This window comes from Lynx canadensis, chromosome B1 (genome assembly GCF_007474595.2).
Source record: "Lynx canadensis isolate LIC74 chromosome B1, mLynCan4.pri.v2, whole genome shotgun sequence".
Taxonomy (NCBI): Eukaryota; Metazoa; Chordata; class Mammalia; order Carnivora; family Felidae; genus Lynx; species Lynx canadensis.
The window spans coordinates 188,269,686-188,287,485 of NC_044306.2; the positions used below are offsets into that span (position 1 = coordinate 188,269,686).

Consider the following 17,800-nt stretch of genomic DNA (forward strand, 5'->3'; position numbering starts at 1 on the left):
GAGAGAGAGGGAGACACAGAATCTGAAGCAGGCTCCAGACTCTGAGCTGTCAGCACAGAGCTCGACGCGGGGCTCGAACCCACGAACCGTGAGATCATGACCTGAGCTGAAGTCCAATGCTTAACGGACTGAGCCACCCAAGGCGCCCCAGTGAGCTAGTTTTAAATGTCTGAGCGAGGCATGCACCCTAATGCTAGTTTACCACAAAGTTCATTTGGCACATTTTTATGGCCAGATCTTTAAAAATGTAAAGTTCTTTCACTTCCTTATCTTAAAATATAATCACTTCTGTATTAACCATTTTGTTTGTTTTTCAGTATTACTAATGTTTTTTCCTTGATTTTTGTCAGACTTTACTGTTAAGCTTTTCAGAGATGGCTACCCTGGCTTTGTTACATTGTTTCTGAAACTTGAGTGTATATCTCAATCCCCAGAAGGTTTGTGAAATAGAGCGGTGGCCCTGCCCCCTCAGTTTCTGATTCAGTCTGTCAATGAGGAGGTCTGAAAATTTGCATTTCTACACTGTGCCCAGTGTCCTGTCTTTGGCACAAGCTTTGAGAAGCACTATAGTATCTTCCTTTTCTATCCCTGTCTTGCTTAAAAAAAAAAAAAAAAAAAAAAAAAATGTGTACTTTAGTCTTAACTTCCTAAAAACTTTTCAGAAACTTTTTTTTTTTTTGGAAAATTCTAAAAGTGTAGGAGAGAGAATGTTATCATTAATACCCGTGTTTTACCTTCCACCGGGCTTCAGCATTTTTCTGTATTGACCAGTTTTGTTTCATCTATCCAGTTCTTTTGTCCCCACTCCCCCACTCTCTTTTCCTTTATCTTTTTCTTCTTTCTTTCTTGTTTTCCTTCTTCAGTGCTGGAACATTGAATAGCAAATTCTAGATGTCCTACCTCATCCATAATTTTCCTGAAATAAAAGGAACTTTAAAATAAAACTATGAGGGGCTCCTGGGTGGCTTATTGGTTAAACGCTCAGCTGTTGATTTTGGCTCAGGTCATGCTCTCACAGTTCGTAACATCAAGCCGGGAGTTGGGCTCCATGTAGACAGTGTGGAGCCTGCTTGGGATTCTCTCTCCCCCTTTCTCTCTGCCCCCCTCCACCTGCACTCACATGCACGGTCTCTCCCTTTCTGTCTCTCTGTGTCTGTCTCTGTCTCTCAAAATAAATAAACATTCCAAAAGATAAAGTAGAACCGTGATACTGTTATGTGTTACCCAAATGAGCTCTGAGACCTTAACACCATCAAATATCTAGTCCTTGTTCAATTTTCCCTAATTATGGTTTTTAAAAATGTGCATCTTGTGTCTGGTTACCTTAAGGAATTCGTTCACATAATTTTGCAGTTGGTTATGTGGGATTTTCTAGACATAGGTCACCAGTGAATACAGTTGGTTTATCTGTTCCTGTTTAAATTGTATCCTTTTTAAAATTTTTTCCCTTTCTGGTTGTCTGTTAGTGAGAACCACCAGAACAATGTTGATTAATATTGATGATGAGGAGTCTTCATGGGAATAGTCTAATGTATCCTTATGAAGTGTGATATTTGTTTGCTTCTGTTAAGTGCCTAGGGGCAATACCAAGGTAAGGGGCTCGCTTTGAAATTAGTTCTCAGCTTGAGGTTTTTTAGACCTCAGGAATAATGTGATGCCTGACCTTAGTCCTGTGTGATCAGCTGTGTTTACGAATTGCCAGGGAAGAGATTTTTCACCTCCTACTTTGTGCCAAGGTCAAGACAGTTTACATTTTGCTTGCTGGTTCGCCCTGACCCTGGAGGTGTCCCCTTTATGTTATCAGCTTAATGCAGTGATCTCCTTGTAGGCCTGCCTGGAAATCAAAACATAAGCCACGGCCATCAGAGTTCAACCTCAGAGCTTCTTGGATTCCTGCTGCTGTTTTGCTGTGGGCCTCTGGAACAGTCTTTATTGTCTGACTGGTCAGTGGTGCCTTTCTTTCTTTCCTGTCGACGAGTTTTCGCTCAGCAGTTTTCACTGTTAGCAGGGGAATCTTCCTGAGTACCTAGTTCTCCATGCTCCCCCAATGGGAGATGCACAGAGGTTTGTGTAATCAGAAAAAAACAAAATGAGCTTCCCTCGGGAGAATTGTAGGACTCTGAGGAGTTAGGCTCTTCCGTTTGTTGTGAAGGTATGGCTGAGGGGGCCACCGATCGAGGTCCACGTCTCTAGTAGTGTTCCTCATAAAAGCAGCTTTGCTGACCTGGAGGAAGCGTTCTCCCTTTGTGTTGATAATTGTGGTATGGTCTTCACTGCCTCGCCTAGAAACATACCATTTTTTCCCGTGTGACAGAAGCTGTGCATTGATGCATAGTTTTTACTTGTGTATCTTTTTCTTATACCTCTATATTTCCCACTATTTGCTTTCTTAATTTATTAAAAAAAAAATTTTTTTTTTAACGTTTATTCATTTTTGAGACAGAGCATGAATGGGGGGAAGGTCAGAGAGAGAGGGAGACACAGAATCCGAAACAGGCTCCAGGCTCCGAGCTGTCAGCACAGAGCCCGACGCGGGGCTCGAACTCACGGACCGCGAGATCATGACCTGAGCCGAAGTCGGACGCCCAACCGACTGAGCCACCCAGGCGCCCCGGCTTTCTTAATTTAAAAGAATAATCCTTTTTATTTTGCTAAGCTACCTCAAATCCGTTTTGTAAGGAAACAGAATAAGTGGGACATTTATTCCACATAACGTTATTCTCAGCCTCCCCCCCCCCCCCCCCCACTTCTCAACTGTTTCCCCGGATCCCCCATGGTCATCGTCCTCCTCTTCATTATCTTCTTCGCTCCTTTACCACAATAAAATCAGATCTTTAATCTTTGCCACAGGCGCTGATGATTATCACAGTGAGACTCTCACTGAATATTGACTGCTTTACTAAGCAAACTGCGAAACCTGCAGTGGGATCCCGAGGCACTCAGGACACCGAAGCTAGTTAAGAGGGACATAAATACACCTTTAAAACTTGGCTTTCACAGTGGAGTAATCCCTTTGTTAAAAGTATGCAGGGCAGGGGCGCCTGGGTGGCTCAGTCGGTTGGGCGTCCGACTTTGGCCCAGGTCATGATCTCGCGGTCCGTGAGTTCGAGCCCCGTATAGGGCTCTGGGCTGACAGCTCGGAGCCTGGAGCCTGTTTCAGATTCTGTGTCTCCCTCTCTCTGACCCTCCCCCGTTCATGCTCTGTCTCTCTCTGTCTCAAAAATAAGTTTAAAAAAATGTAAAAAAAAAAAGTATGCAGGGCAGTAACACAGTTTGAGATAGGTGTGATCTCAGTATTATACATAATGTGTAACTAGGAGAAAATCATGAGGACTTCTTGAACTTAGTAATAATACCAGCTGCTGCCCTTATTCCTGTTATTACCTAGTCACGTTTGGAAGGCACGTCATCCCTTTACAACCTGTCACCATCTTAGCTGTCCCCAAACAACTGCCCAGCTTGCTGCCCTGTCCCACACACGAGTCTGTAATTCTTGATTTTCTGGTTATTAGGTTTAACGGGTACCCCCTGCTTCCTTGTGCTTGGAAATGCAAACTGGGGTGGGGAGGGCTACATCCCTTGGCTTTTCTCAGAAATGACGTGAGTTGCTTATTGAAGATAACTTTTGTTTTCTTAATTTCCTACGGCATGAACCCTTCTGAGCCTTCTCATAGAATTCTTGGTCTCATTTTACAAGTGAGAAAACTGAGTGTTGGGCAGGCTCAATAACTGACTCGTGGGCATTTAACTGGCAGGTGACAGACTTGAAGTCTCAACCCAGGAGTGTGTAACTCGAAGGCACATAAATACTCTGTCTTCATTGTCCTACTATTCTCCTACATTACAATTAAATACCAAGTTTAGGTTATGTATCATCTCGTGTGTTTCCTATGCTAACGCATCAGACATTCATGAAATTTACAGGTGATTTGATCTGATTCTGATCAGAATTCCAAACACATATATTGAGAACATGAAATATTCTTATGACAATTGACATTTAATGCTTTCTTTGTTATTAATGTGGCATTTCCATTTCTTTACCCTTTTTATCTTTGATAATGCGCGTTCACACATGTTTTTATTTGAGCTTCAACCATTCACTGTGACAGGTGGGAGAGCAGGTGTGTGATTCCTTCTGACCCTTTTGTGGCTGGAGTGGCCTTTAGGAAATGAGGTCAAGGAGAGATCCAATGCTTTTTAACGCTCGTTGCAGTTGCCAAACTGTCTTGGTGTGTCAGATTTTAGGAATACTTTTTTAATCCAATCTAATTTTTCATGCACTGTTACCCTTTTTGTGTCCTTCTTTTGCCACTGTGACGGATTCAGAACTGCTTCCGTAACCAAGCTACAGAAGTTTACAGCATTTTATGATCACCTGCTCTGGGGAGTATTTTGGCAACAAATTCCTTTCCTGAGTTCTTAGCCATTTGGAATGAAGTAATGAGAAAGATAGCTTATTCTCAGCTAAAGCAATCATTCTTGCTAGCTATATACCTTCTTAAAGATACTTCTTTTCTTTACAGTTATTAGAACACACTAAATTCCATTACTGGCATTATCTGGTGGCCATAGCAGTAAGTAGCTTTTTGATCATGCAATAATTAAAGTTTCTCAGTAGAGATGATGTATCTGTCAGGTCTCCTGTTGGATCTTCGTAAAGTCTATGTGTTTAAAACTTAAAAAAAAAAAAGTATAAGACAAGTTGAATTGTAATGGTGCTAATCTATGAATACTCCATATTTATTTCTGTAGTACCTTAGAGACTGTGTTTTCTTACGTATTATCTTTTAGGTGTTTGCAGCCAGTGGGAATTTTTTGATAGCCATAGAGCATCTTTTAAAATCCACAGTAGGTAGGAATAAGAGACACAAACCTAGCCAATTTATTCTGGCTACTCTGAATTCCTGTTAAAAATTGTCAGTTACTATTCCAATTGTCTGTATAAATAGCTGATTGACATGTTCAGTAATTGGCATATCGGAGTCATTGTCCCTTTTTTTTTTTTTTTAAAGTTTATTTTATTTATTTTGAGAGGAGGAAGGGCAGGGAGAGAGAGAGAGAATCTCAAGCAGGCTCTGTGCTGTCAGTGTGGAGTCTGGCACAGGACTCAATCTCATGAACCATGAGATCGTCAGTAACCTGAGCCGAAATCAAGAGTTGGACGCTTAACTGGCTGAGCCACCGAGGCACCCCCGCCCCCCACTGCCTTCTTCATAGCTCCAGAAACAAGAGCTTCTGTTAGAATAAAATCTACCCCCCTCACCTGTTTGTTATTAGGAATATATAGACTATATACTAGGATGCTAATGTTCCATGAATTGTATAAAATGAATAGGCTCTGGGTCGCATTGGGGTTGATTATAGGCCTAGGCCTTTCTGGTTCTCAGTTGATCTTGTTAATGTGTTGGGTTTGGAGGGAAATGCTCTTTGGGAATGTCTGAGTCCATTAAAATAGAGTGTTTGGATTAAATTCCCTTCTCTTCATTATATATCACTCTGGTAGTTTTGCAGTTATCACAACTTAGTCACTTTTAAAACATGTGTTTACTTGTTCTGCATTTTCCTCAGAGATTACAAGCCCCCTAATAGACCTTGTATAGTTTCTCTTACCGCTGTGTCTCCATTGCTCTGGACAGTGTCTGGCTCACCTTGGTTCTCAATAAATATTTAGTCAGTGAGTAAATGGAACTGTGTAGCTATTGGCTTTTATACCAAGAGTTCTACTAGTGAATAAGGGTATAAATATAAGTAAGACATTGTGTTGTCTCTGCCCTTAAGATGTTTACATTGGAAAGAAAATAAGGAAAGAGTTGCGATATAGTATGTTAGAGGCATTAAGAAGCCCATAAACTATTTTTACTTGGATGAGGTAGCAGTGCTTTAGAGAGTAGAGAGAGACAGTTTTGCTGGATGCATTGTCCTATTTACAGATGAACATAGACTTCAGTTATTTTTAGGGGCACTTGGGTGGCTCCGTCGGTTAAGCACCTGACTTCGGCTCAGGTTGTGATCTTGCAGCTTGTGATTTTGAGCCTTACGTCGGGCTCTGTGCCGACAGTTCAGAGCCTGGAGCCTGCTTCGGATTCCGTGTCTCCCTCTCTGCCCCTCCCCTGTTTGTACTCTGTCTCTCTCTCTCTCAAAAATAAATAAATATTAAAAAAATGTTTAACTGCTGAGCCATCCAGGCTGCCCTGAACATAGACTTTAAAAAGGCACTCCTCTTTTTAAGTTAAATTAAATTAAATTAAATTTTTGTTTTTTGTTGGGGTGTAATTGCCTTGAAACATTGTATTATTTTTGGGTGTACAACACAATGATTCAGTATTCGTATATATTGTGAGTCGATCACCAAAAGTAAGTCTAGTTCATATCCATCACTGCACGGTTACAAAATTTTTTTTCTTGTCATGAGAAGGATCTCCTCTTTCAGCAACTTTGACATATGCAATAAGTATTTTTAACTACAGCCCCCACGCTACGTCCCATGACTTATTTGTAACCGGAAGTTTGTACCTTTTGGCTTCCTTCACCTATTTCGCCCACCCCCTACTCCCTCCTCTGGCAACTCCCTGTCTGTCTTCTTGGCAGTTTTAAGATTCCACATAGAAGTGAGATCCTGTGGTATTTGTGTTCCTGTGTCTGACCTGTTTCACTTAGCATAATACCTCAACTTAAGTTCCAACCACGTTGTCACAAATGGCAAGATATCCTTCTTTTTTACGGCTGTGTAAAATTCCAGAGAGTGTGTGTGCACGTGCACATGTGTGTGGACACCACGTTCTCTTTATCGTTCATCCATCGATGTACATTTGACTTGCTTCCATGTCTCGGCTACTGTAAATAATGTTACAGTGAATGTAGGGGCGCGAGAATCTTATGAGTTAGCATTTTCATTTTCTTCAGGTAAAGTGGAGTTGCTAGACCCTATTTTTAATTCTTCAAGAGACCTCCATACTGCTTTCTAGAAGTAAGTGGCTGTGCCAATTTACGTTCCCTCCAGCAGCGCACAAGGCTTCCCTCGTCTCCACATCCTCGTCAGCTATCCCTGTGATAGCCATTTTCACGGGTGTGAGGTGACATCTCATCGTGGCTTTGATTAGCATTTCCTGGATGACGAGCGATGTTGAGCACCGTTACATGTACCTGTTGGTCAGTCTGTGTGTCTTCTTTGGAAAAATGTCTATTCAGATTCTCTTCCGAATTTTTAATCAGATTTTTTTTTTTTTTGCTATTGAGTTGTATGAGTTCTTACATAGTTTTGCATATAAATACGCCCTTCCTCTTTAACACTCCTAGAGCTATCTTGAAAGAGGGGCCTATGCTGGAATTGAAATGTTAAACAAATAATGGAGCGATAAAATACAATAATGAGGACAGCTGACCAGGCATGGTTTTAGGAGCCTTGTATTTATCATAGGAACTTAATCTTCACAACATTCAGAAAAGACAGGATTGTTATTATCTGCCTTTTACAATTAAAGGAAGGCATAAGAGGGTAAGTGTCCAGCTCAGCTAGAGGTCAGGACTTGAAGTCCTACTCTTCACCCCTGTACTCACTCACTTGCCTCACCCATCGTGTTCCAGCGCTGGGATCCAGTGCATTTCCACAGGCTTGTCTTCTTTGTGAAGTGAACTGTGGGTGGGATGGACTGAACATTTTCTAGTCCCACCTCAGTCTCATAATTATACATCTTGGGAAGAGTATCGGATGCAGAGCAGGGTTGAACAGCTCATCTGGGATCTTCTGGGATGACGAAAAGACATTTGCTAAAATAGCCTTCACTTTCTCGCTTGGCTTTGGGGCTTAACGCCTTTGCTGTTTGTTTCTTGATTAGAGGCCCAGCCAGCTTGTAAATCCTGTGATCCTACCTCTGGAATGTTTTTGTAGTTGTTTCTGCCATAGACCTCCCTCTCAGGAACATTTTGCTTGATAGCAAACCCCCTTGACACCAGTATGTCTCATTAGCCTGGGCTATTCAATGCATTTCTCTGACATGGGACATACAAGTCAGTGTCGACCATAGTTAATGGACATTTTTGGTGGCATTGCCTGACAGATGTTTACATCTGTAAGTCATGGACTGAACTTAATAAAAGGAATTCAATAAATAAAACAAGTGGTGGAAAAGTACCTCTTAGGATCCATGTATTTCATGGCACTGGATCGTAAAGCATTCATTGAACTGGGAGGAACCGAAGAGGTTCATTCGAGGTCATGGAAACCGCATGTGCAAAGACCCATCCAGTGGCCTGGCATATGCGGGGAACTCATGATAGCTGGACATTCCTAGGGTTTTGGACATGACAGGATACTAAAGAGGTAGCCGTGTGTATTTCTTACTAATAATACTGAGTTAACATACAAAAAGAGGTCTTTATAAATGTTTTTCCAAAACGTTGAGATCTTTTTGTTCTGGGAATTGTGTGATATCTTTCCCTTGTCCTTGATTAACTTAACTGCCTTTTCCCCCCTTATGAAAATGAGTACCACATGTCATTCTTTACCAATGAGTTGGTAGTTATTCAAGTATACTGTTTTGAGCTAAATGTGTTTTTTTTTAAGAGAGAGAGAGCGAGAGGCAGAATGTGAGCAGGGGAAGGGGGAGAGAGAGAGAGAGAGAGAGAGAGACAGAAACACAGAATCTGAAGCAGCCTCTGGGCTCTGAGCTGTCAGCACAGAGCCTGACCCGGGGCTCGAACCCATGAGCCGTGAGATCATGAGCTGAAGTCGGATGCTTTAACTGACTGAGCCACCCAGGCGCCCCTGAGCTAAATGTTACCCGCTGGTCATAACTGAATGTGCTATTCATATCTGAAAATGCTTCAGTCAGAAAAAATAAAGTGCCTGTTGGGTTTTCAGGTGAACATTTAGACGGAAGGACAATCTTGGTGTCTCATTGTGATTTTGATTATGTAAAACAGCCTGTATTGGTTTTAAAGGTCTTCCTCTTCTCTCCTGCACACCTGCTAGCTAGGTGATGTGATGGTTGACATTGCAAGCAACATCATGTTGGCTGACGAGCGTGTTCTGTGGCTGGCACAGAGGGAAGCTAAGGCCTGCAGCCGAATTGTTCAGTGTCTACAGCGCATTGCTACGTACCGATTAGCAAACGGAGCTCACGTTTATTCAACAGTAAGTGTAACACTGTCCTAGAATTCTAAGAAAAGAAATTCATTGAAAGCAACTTGAACTTATAAAAGATAGTTTTGGTTTTTTTCCTCATGATGTGGGTATTTTCTGTTCCTGCTGATTATTACAGAATTTCCAGTTCTCTAACATTTTAAAAGCTCATTTCACTTTTGAGTAATCTGTTTTCTTGGTAATTAGAAAATACTTTCTTAATTTGCAGTTTGAATGGTTATCGCCATTTAATTTGAAAGACAAATAAGCACACTGTAGGATTACTGTAACTGTCACATGCACCTCCCAGCTGATACTCTGTTCTGGGCCCTGAAGGATGTTCTGAGAAAGTGTCTGATTGTTTGCCCAGGTTCCAATTTCAAAAGAGAACTGGGGAGCGCCTGGGTGGCTCAGTCGGTTAAACGTCTCACTTCAGCTCAGGTCATGATCTCACTGTTTGTGAGTTCAAGCCCCACGTTGGGCTCTGGGCTGACAGCTCAGAGCCTGGAATCTGCTTTGGATTCTGTCTCTCTCTCTCTGTGCCCCTCCCCTGCTCACACTCTGTCTGTCTGTCTCTCTCTCTCTCTCTCAAAAAATAAATAAACACTACTAAGAAAAAAAAATTGAAACAGAAAAAGAGAGAGAACAAGGAGGCCCTCTAACCTTTGTGCACTGTTGACATTTCCAGTAAGTCTCACTCTTGGAATAATGAGTATTTATATTTAATAATCACTCATCATATTAAATTTTATTTGTGCTAAATTGAGCAGCTCTAAATTTCTTGGTGTACTGCTGACTTTTTCTACAAATGTGGTAAATATGATAAATACTCTGTCATTCCCTTACTACTCATACTCTGATCTCTGGTCCACGGTTCTCATTTCCTAATGATTTTAAGTCGATTCATAGAATACTCTCTGCTTCCTCCTAGGATTTTATACAATTCAGGGTTACTGTTTTTCCAGAGGTTGATGGGATCTTTTTGATGATACTGTGTTTTATTGTTCCTTTTGCTCAATTAAGTTTAGGATTACTTTCTTGAATAGTAAATAAAATGGTGGGCCTACCATGGCTACTGACCTGACAACATACTTCAGGGTAATTTCTCTCTCAGACACATGACCTTACTGGAAACTGGCTTGCCATATTTAAAAAAAAAATTTTTTTTTAAATATTTATTTATTTTTGAGAGAGACAGAGACAGAATGCAAGTGGGTTAGGGGCCGAAAGAGAGGAAGACACAGAATCCCAAGCAGGCTCCAGGCTCCAAGCTGTCAGCACAGAGCTTGACGTGGGGCTCTAACTCACAGGCCATGAGATCATGACCTGAGCTGAAGTCAGATGCTCAACCGACTGAGCCACCCAGGTCCCCACACCATTTTCGATGACCACATTTGGTCTTCCTTGGTCATTTAGATCTATTTTAAATTCCTTGCCTGAGCCTTACTAAGCTCAAAGAACTTCTTCGTTTCTCTAAACTTCATTGGTTCTTTGGAGAACTCAAGGATATAATAAAGGTACATAGTGCATTTGCCCTCCTTTTATTTTATTTTATTTTATTTTATTTTATTTTATTTTATTTTATTTTATTTTATTTTATTTTTTAGTTTTACATTAATGCTTTTTATTTATTTTTGAGAGAGAGATACAGAGCACAAGTGGGGGAAGGGCAGAGAGAGAGAGGGAGACACAGAATTCGAAGCAGGCTCCAGGCTCTGAGCTGTCAGCATAGAGCTGACGTGGGGCTTGAACTCATGAACCATGAGATCATGACCTGAGCTGAAGTTGGAAGCTCAACCACCTGAGCTCAACCACCCACCCCCAGGCGGCCTGTCCTCCATTTCAAAGGGTAGGAAAGGTTCCCGGAAATTGTGCATCTACTTATCAAATGATACAGCTTACAGGGCACCTCAAAAATGGCTGTTTTCTTCCTTTCAACTGAGGTTTCACATATTTGTCTTAATTATTTGTGTCTTTGGTCAATAAAAAAATGGAACATACTTTGTTAACAAATACAGTTGGGGGCACCTGGGTGGCTCAGTTGATTAAACATCCAACTTTTGATCTAAGCTCAGGTCATGATGTCACGGTTTGTGGATTCAAGCCCCACGTTGGGCTCTACGCTGACATTGCGGAGCCTGCTTGGGATTCTGTGCCTCACTCTGCCCCTCCCCTGCTCTCTCTCTCAAACATAAATAAGCTTAAAAAAATGCAATCGAATTTAGTAAGAGTTTTCACAATGTGACATCTGGGTTGCAAAAGCTAATGCAAAAATTTGTTAGTCTTGAATATTTGAGGGAGCACCAATTCTTTTCTTCCATACATATGGTGCTTGGCACATTCTACTTTGCCTTTTATATTTTTTAATTTGTATTTTATCTTCCTGATAGATTTTACACACCTTGCACATAAGTTTTACGCTTAAAAAAAATTGCAAAAGAGGACTTTGTCCATACATGGGACTTAAAATGGGACCTTGCCTTTTTTTTTTTAAGTTTCTTTTTTTTTTTTTTTAATTTTTTTTTTTTTTTTTTTAACGTTTATTTATTTTTGAGACAGAGAGAGACAGAGCATGAACAGGGGAGGGGCAGAGAGAGAGGGAGACACAGAATCTGAAACAGGCTCCAGGCTCTGAGCTGTCAGCACAGAGCCCGACGCGGGGCTCGGACCGTGAGATCATGACCTGAGCCAAAGTCGGACGCTTAACCGACCAAGCCACCCAGGCGCCCCTTAAGTTTCTTTTTAAGTAATCTCTGCACTCAACTTGGGGTTCAGACTCATGATCTCAAGATCAAGAGTCACATGCTCTACCGACAGAGCCAGCCAGGCGCCTTAGAACAAGGCAGCTTTTGAAAGTGTATTTTCCAAACCCCAGCACTCCTCTTGTGTTACTAAGCGAGTCCACTGATTTCTCTAGCTGATTTTTTTATAAGACACACTTTTCTTTAAAGTTTATTTATTTATTATTTTATTTTATTTTTTAAACATTTTTTTTTAATGTTTATTTTTGAGAGAGACAGAGTGTGAGCCGGGGCGGGACAGAGAGAGAGGGAGACACAGAATCCGAAGCAGGCTCCAGGCTGCGAGCTGTCAGCACAGAGCCTGACATGGGGCTCGAGCCCACAAATCGCAAGATCATGACCTGAGCTGAAGTCAGACACTTAACCAACTGAGCCACCCAGGTGTCCCTATTTTATTTATTATTTTAATTCTTTTTTTTTAAAGTTTATTTATTTTGAGACAGTGAGCACGAGCAGGGGAGGGGCAGAGAAAGAGGAAGAGAGAGAATCCCAAGCAGGCTTCCACACTGTCAGTGTAGAGCCCGCTGTGGGGCTCCATCCCACGAAGCATGTTCCTCAGTTGGTATTTTTCTAGATTAGGATATCCTTTTGTTTCCAGCATCTTTTTTTTATGTGCCAGTTACCTACACAGTGTCTTTGTTATGTAAGAACTTGAGTTTTTTGCCTCTAGCTTATGTACAGTGTTTTGTGTTTGAAGACTCTTTGAAAGTGCTTTTCCCTCATGCTGTAAATCTTTCATAACTCCTCTTTGACTTTTGAAGTATTCACCCAATATTGCTCTGGAAGCTTATGTCATCAAGGCTGCTGGCTTCACTGGGATGACGTGTACCGTGTTCCAGAAGGTAGCAGCCTCTGACCGGACAGGCCTCTCTGAGTATGGGAGGCGGGATCCAGATGGAAACCTGGATAAGCAACTGAGCTTTAAGTGCAATGTGTCAAATACGTTTTCAAGTCTGGCCCTAAAGGTATGTTACATTCTATAAGCATTTAAGACTCTTTATTGTTAGGTTAGAATACTCAAAATGGTTTGCTTTGAAGAATCACCTAAGTAGAAGTTATTTTGGGGGTGGGGTAGGTATTGGTATTGTTTTTTGCTGTTGTTTTGAAAGAAACTCAGACCAGGAAGGGACATGTAATGCCTCTCATGGGCCTAGACACTTTTGCCCTTTGGACCCCGTCTCCATACAAAAATATCAAAATTATATTTTATGACTGCACTGGTAAAAAGATGAATATATTAATACATATTAGAACATTTTCTTTGACCTGAAAGTTCATTTTTATGCTCCTGATTTTAAAGACATGAGAACATTTCGTAGACCTCCTGAAAGTATTGTGTGTCCTTGGCTCTGTGCCTCTTGGACCTAATGGAAAAGCCAGCCTTGAGATTGGGCATTTAATCAGGCAAGCTGTATATCAAGAGTTTTGGCAAAGAAGTGCAAACATGTGATGTCTTCAGAAAATGTGTGTTTTGTTGCAGCAAGCAAAATGAAAAGCATTTTTATTGAGTTTTAAAATTTGGGGTTTAGATGTGTTTCATTAAGACTACATTGAAGCAAATAGTGGAGGTCCAAGTCTAACACCCTAATGAAACCACATTTTTTTCATTTAGCTTTGCGTGGCCACGTGTAGCTGTGTTGTCTGTGGATTTTAATGACACAGGACTTTCTTTGTTTCTGGCTTGTCCCTGAATTATATCACAAACAATATTCCATTCACTTTAATGGCTGCATAGTAATTGATCAAATAGGTGTTAGGTGTCCTGGTACATTGTGGGCATTCAGTAAATATTGAATTAATGAATGAACGAATGAATGAATACGGGCACTCAGCAAATATTGAATGAATGAATGAATGAATGAATATGGGCAGTCAGTAAATATTGAATGAATGAATGAATATGGGCACTCAGTAAATAATGAATGAATGTGTGAATACGGGCACTCAGCAAATGAATGAATGAATGAATGAATGAATGAATATGGGTGCTCAGTAAATATTGAATGAATGAATATGGGCACTCAGTAATGAATGAATGAATGAATGAATATGGGCACTCAGTAAATATTGAATGAAAGAAAGAAAAGAAGAGAAAACAAAGAAAAGAAGAAAAAAGAAAGAAAATTAATATATTTTGTTACACCTTGCTATTGGTGACCTCCATAAGGAGAGCCAGCTTGCTGAATTTAGAAGCAGTCCAATTTCCCCCACTTCCCAGGACAATCTCAACCAGGCCAGAATGTCTAATGATAATATATTTACTTGATATACTCAGAGGAAAATTCGCAAGATTTATTTGTTACTCTTGGTTCTGTGAGGGTACTCAGTGCACCCAGCATTGCTTCTGCAGACCTGTTCCTTTCCTTGTTGTGTTTTTCATTGGTAAAACATACCACAGAAGGCAGAGAAACAGCATCGCACACACACCCGAGAGAGAAAGGCATGTGCCTTTGAGGAGCACTTAAAATTGATGAACCCTTCTATCTTAGATGATCAGAGCTGGTAGAAAGGGATTACAAATGATGAAACCCTACATTTCATCAATTTCACAAGCTACCCCTCCGGGTAAGGAGAGTTTCTACCTGCCAAAGTCTAAAGCTTTAAATGAACACACTCAGATTTGTCAATTTCATGCTATTCTATCCTTTTAAGATCATCTGTGGCCAGAAACCAAGGACACATTGCACTATTATTCATGCTTCTTTGGTGGACATGATTAAACCGAGTGAAAAGGGAGTCTGTCCTTCGTGACACAAAATTAGTTAAAAATTGTAACGTCAACAGAGCAAAATGCTTTAGACTTTAACAGGAAACTAACTTTACATTTGTAACTTTGCACTAGGGCGGTTTTTACTCTTTACGCATGTCTTTTTCTTTTTTTTTTTTTAAAGCCTTGCATATACGAACTAGATACCATGTATATACCTTTGAATGGGAGAATATGCTAACATACAAAGTTAAACCTATAACAAGGAAGTTTTCCGTTAGCAATAGGAGCTTCTTGAATTGCTTTTTATGTATTTCTTCAATCGCTGTCCTTCTGTCTTTTTTTTTTTTTTTCCAACGTTTATTTATTTTTGGGACAGAGAGAGACAGAGCATGAACGGGGGAGGGGCAGAGAGAGAGAGAGGGAGACACAGAATCGGAAACAGGCTCCAGGCTCTGAGCCATCAGCCCAGAGCCCGACGCGGGGCTCGAACTCCCGGACCGCGAGATCGTGACCTGGCTGAAGTCGGCCGCTTAACCGACTGCGCCACCCAGGCGCCCCTGTCCTTCGTCTTTACTACCATCACAGCCTGGTTTGGACTTCTAGATTACCCAAACCGTTGTGGCTTCCTCTTTAGTGTTTGGGTCAACAGGCTCTTCCTTAAAAATCCATCCTCCTTATATAGATTGTCTCCCTAGGGCTGGCATTCAGCCAGCATGTAGCAATTCAACCATGACAGTAAAGTACTGAAATACTTTCCTACCTTCTACCAGAGAGCTGTCGTGCCAGTTCCCTGAGCGGCTCCTCAGCCCTGCTGGGCCTTCTGGGAACACCTCCTAGCCTGTCCACCCTTTAGTAACAAGTTCCAGGGCCGCAGAGCAGAGGGTCTCCAGGAGTCTTCCTGTTTGCAGAGGCTGTTCAAGTTGTCCGTGTCCATGTCATTTCACGCGGTTAATGTTGTTACTAGCATTATCCCTGGATCTACCCAACATGGAAATTGACCTCGCCTATCCTCTGATAAATACTCTTCATGTCTCTCTGGAGGCTGGCTGCCAGGGAGCTTCATCCTCTGGCATTTATCTGCCCTCCTGCCCCATCTTTCTTCCTGCCTCCTTTCTTCTGTCCACTAACAACCAACCCCCCCATGGTTCCTCTCCCAGCTATTAGGCCAGTCTCATGCTAATTCTTCTGCTAGGATTCCTGGCTCCTCCCCTTCCCCTTCTCAGCAATTTGGTTGTGCATGCAGAAATACGGCCTTCAAGAAATCTTCCCTAATACCGTCCTGTCTGTCCTCTCCCACCCTTATCTCCTTTATTTCTCCTCCGTACTTTGTCGCACTCTGCGCATCTCTTTGTCATTGCATGTTACACACAGGGGCCAAATGGTTTTCTCACCTCCTATACGGGAGGCTGAAGCTTGCTTGAGGGCAGAGTGCTCGAGTCACCAGTGAGCACCAATGCAGGCCGGCCAGGTGGAGACTGAATTAGCTGTCCTTGGACTCTTACAGCACCACATCTGTTCTTTTTTCTTAACCAAATGCTTCCTTCTCCTGTCGGTGCCATAACAGATTATATTAGCTCACCCAACAGTATCTGTTTTTCGATAATCTGCTAAGAGCTTTTAGAAATTGCTGGTGTTTTGAATTCAGTTGTAATGTAGTCTGGAAGAATTGGTTCTTTAAACTTTCCTCGCCTGGAATTTAGAAATCAGTTTTTCTTGCGCATCCCATATTTCCCTTGTCCGAGACCCCAACTAAAATTCTCTAACTTTCCACACCAGTGGTGTATGTCTTCGGGCCCCCTGCCCTCCTTTCTGCCCCCTTTCCCACCCCACTCTCTTTCCCACTTCTGCCTTGCTACTCTGTTTCTAAGAATCCATGCAAATTGTACCTTCCTTCTCTTCCTGAGAATTCATCACCGCCTGTTTGTTCCATAGTGCTTCCTCTATTCTCCAGAATAATTCAAAGCTGATACTATGGTGAGCTGAGTTAGACTGAGAAGCCATGGGATATGGTGACAAAGAATTTGGTCTCTGCAGCCAGACGTTGTCTTTCTGCTCCCTAACTTAACAGCTGTGCAAACTTGAGCAAGCACCTTCACCTCTCTGAATGTCAGTTCCTCATTTGTTACATAGGCGTCAGGAAACAGTAGCTAAGTCAAAGGGTTACTTGGAGGATTAAAGGAGGCAAATATGTAGACATTTACAGTAGTGTCCAGCATAGAGTAAGCCCTTAATAAATGTTAGTTCTTATTATTGTTTTATTGTTGTTATCTCTCCCCTGTTCGATTATCAATATTTGAGTTAGTGTCCATGGCTTATTCATTGTTTATCTCCAGATCCTGCACAGTGCCCAATACAGAGTAACAAAATATCCAATAAATACTGTTGAATAAAATTTAACAGCCAAAGCTTAATTAGCAAGGAAAGTCAGTTAATAAAAACTTCATTCTGAAGTCAAACGTAATTCCTGTTAATCTTTAGCAGTGAGATAATCAAAAAGTGGTATGCAGTTAATAACTAATTATTCACAAAAAAATTGGAGTGTATCATATCTATCTTTAAAATCAAGGGAGTAGATAGTTAAGACAGTATGAATCAATTAGTATTTTCTTGTTTTAAGGCAGGTGGTGCCTCTCTGACTTATTCAAATTTGTGTTAGAATTCCACAGAATTGAACAAAGTTAGGATTTCAGAAAATTTTAACTTGCTAATTACACAGTGGCAGACGTTCAGGTTGTTTCATAAGGAAAGATGTTAAGATCCAATGGAAGTATTGGAGTTGACATCCTTTATGATACTTAACGTTCTTCTTGACTTAATATCTTGTAAATAGGGAAATATACATGAATTTTGCCAATACAATAGTAAGAGCTCTGTGATAACATTAATTTTATGTGTGCTCATATTTGGTTGATTTTTAGTATTGAAATTAATACTAAAAGTGAATTGTAGAAGTCAAAATATGATGAGGTTCTAGATTATTTCTGGGAAGTCAGTTACTTGAAGACATTTTCTGTTTCCCCAGACTCCAGATAACCATTCGCCACACTGCGGTAGTAAGAGTAATAAAAATACCACCCACAGTGATGTGGCCTCTTATGCTTGTCATGGTCATGATCCCATGCGGTCCTTACAACCGTTTGTTTGAAAGATCATTAGCTGCCTGTG

At 41.2% G+C, this 17,800-nt stretch overlaps 1 protein-coding gene across 4 annotated transcripts in view; it reads left to right on the forward strand.

The window, feature by feature from the left end:
* Window positions 1-17,800, forward strand: part of ADGRA3 (adhesion G protein-coupled receptor A3) — a 134,231-nt gene that overhangs the window by 85,798 nt on the left and 30,633 nt on the right. For all 4 annotated transcript variants that reach the window (XM_030314113.1, XM_030314114.1, XM_030314116.1 and 1 more), the window contains 2 exons: window positions 8,975-9,136; window positions 12,687-12,890. In XM_030314113.1, coding sequence (XP_030169973.1) covers window positions 8,975-9,136; window positions 12,687-12,890 — 366 coding nt within the window. The remainder of the gene's footprint in view (window positions 1-8,974; window positions 9,137-12,686; window positions 12,891-17,800) is intronic.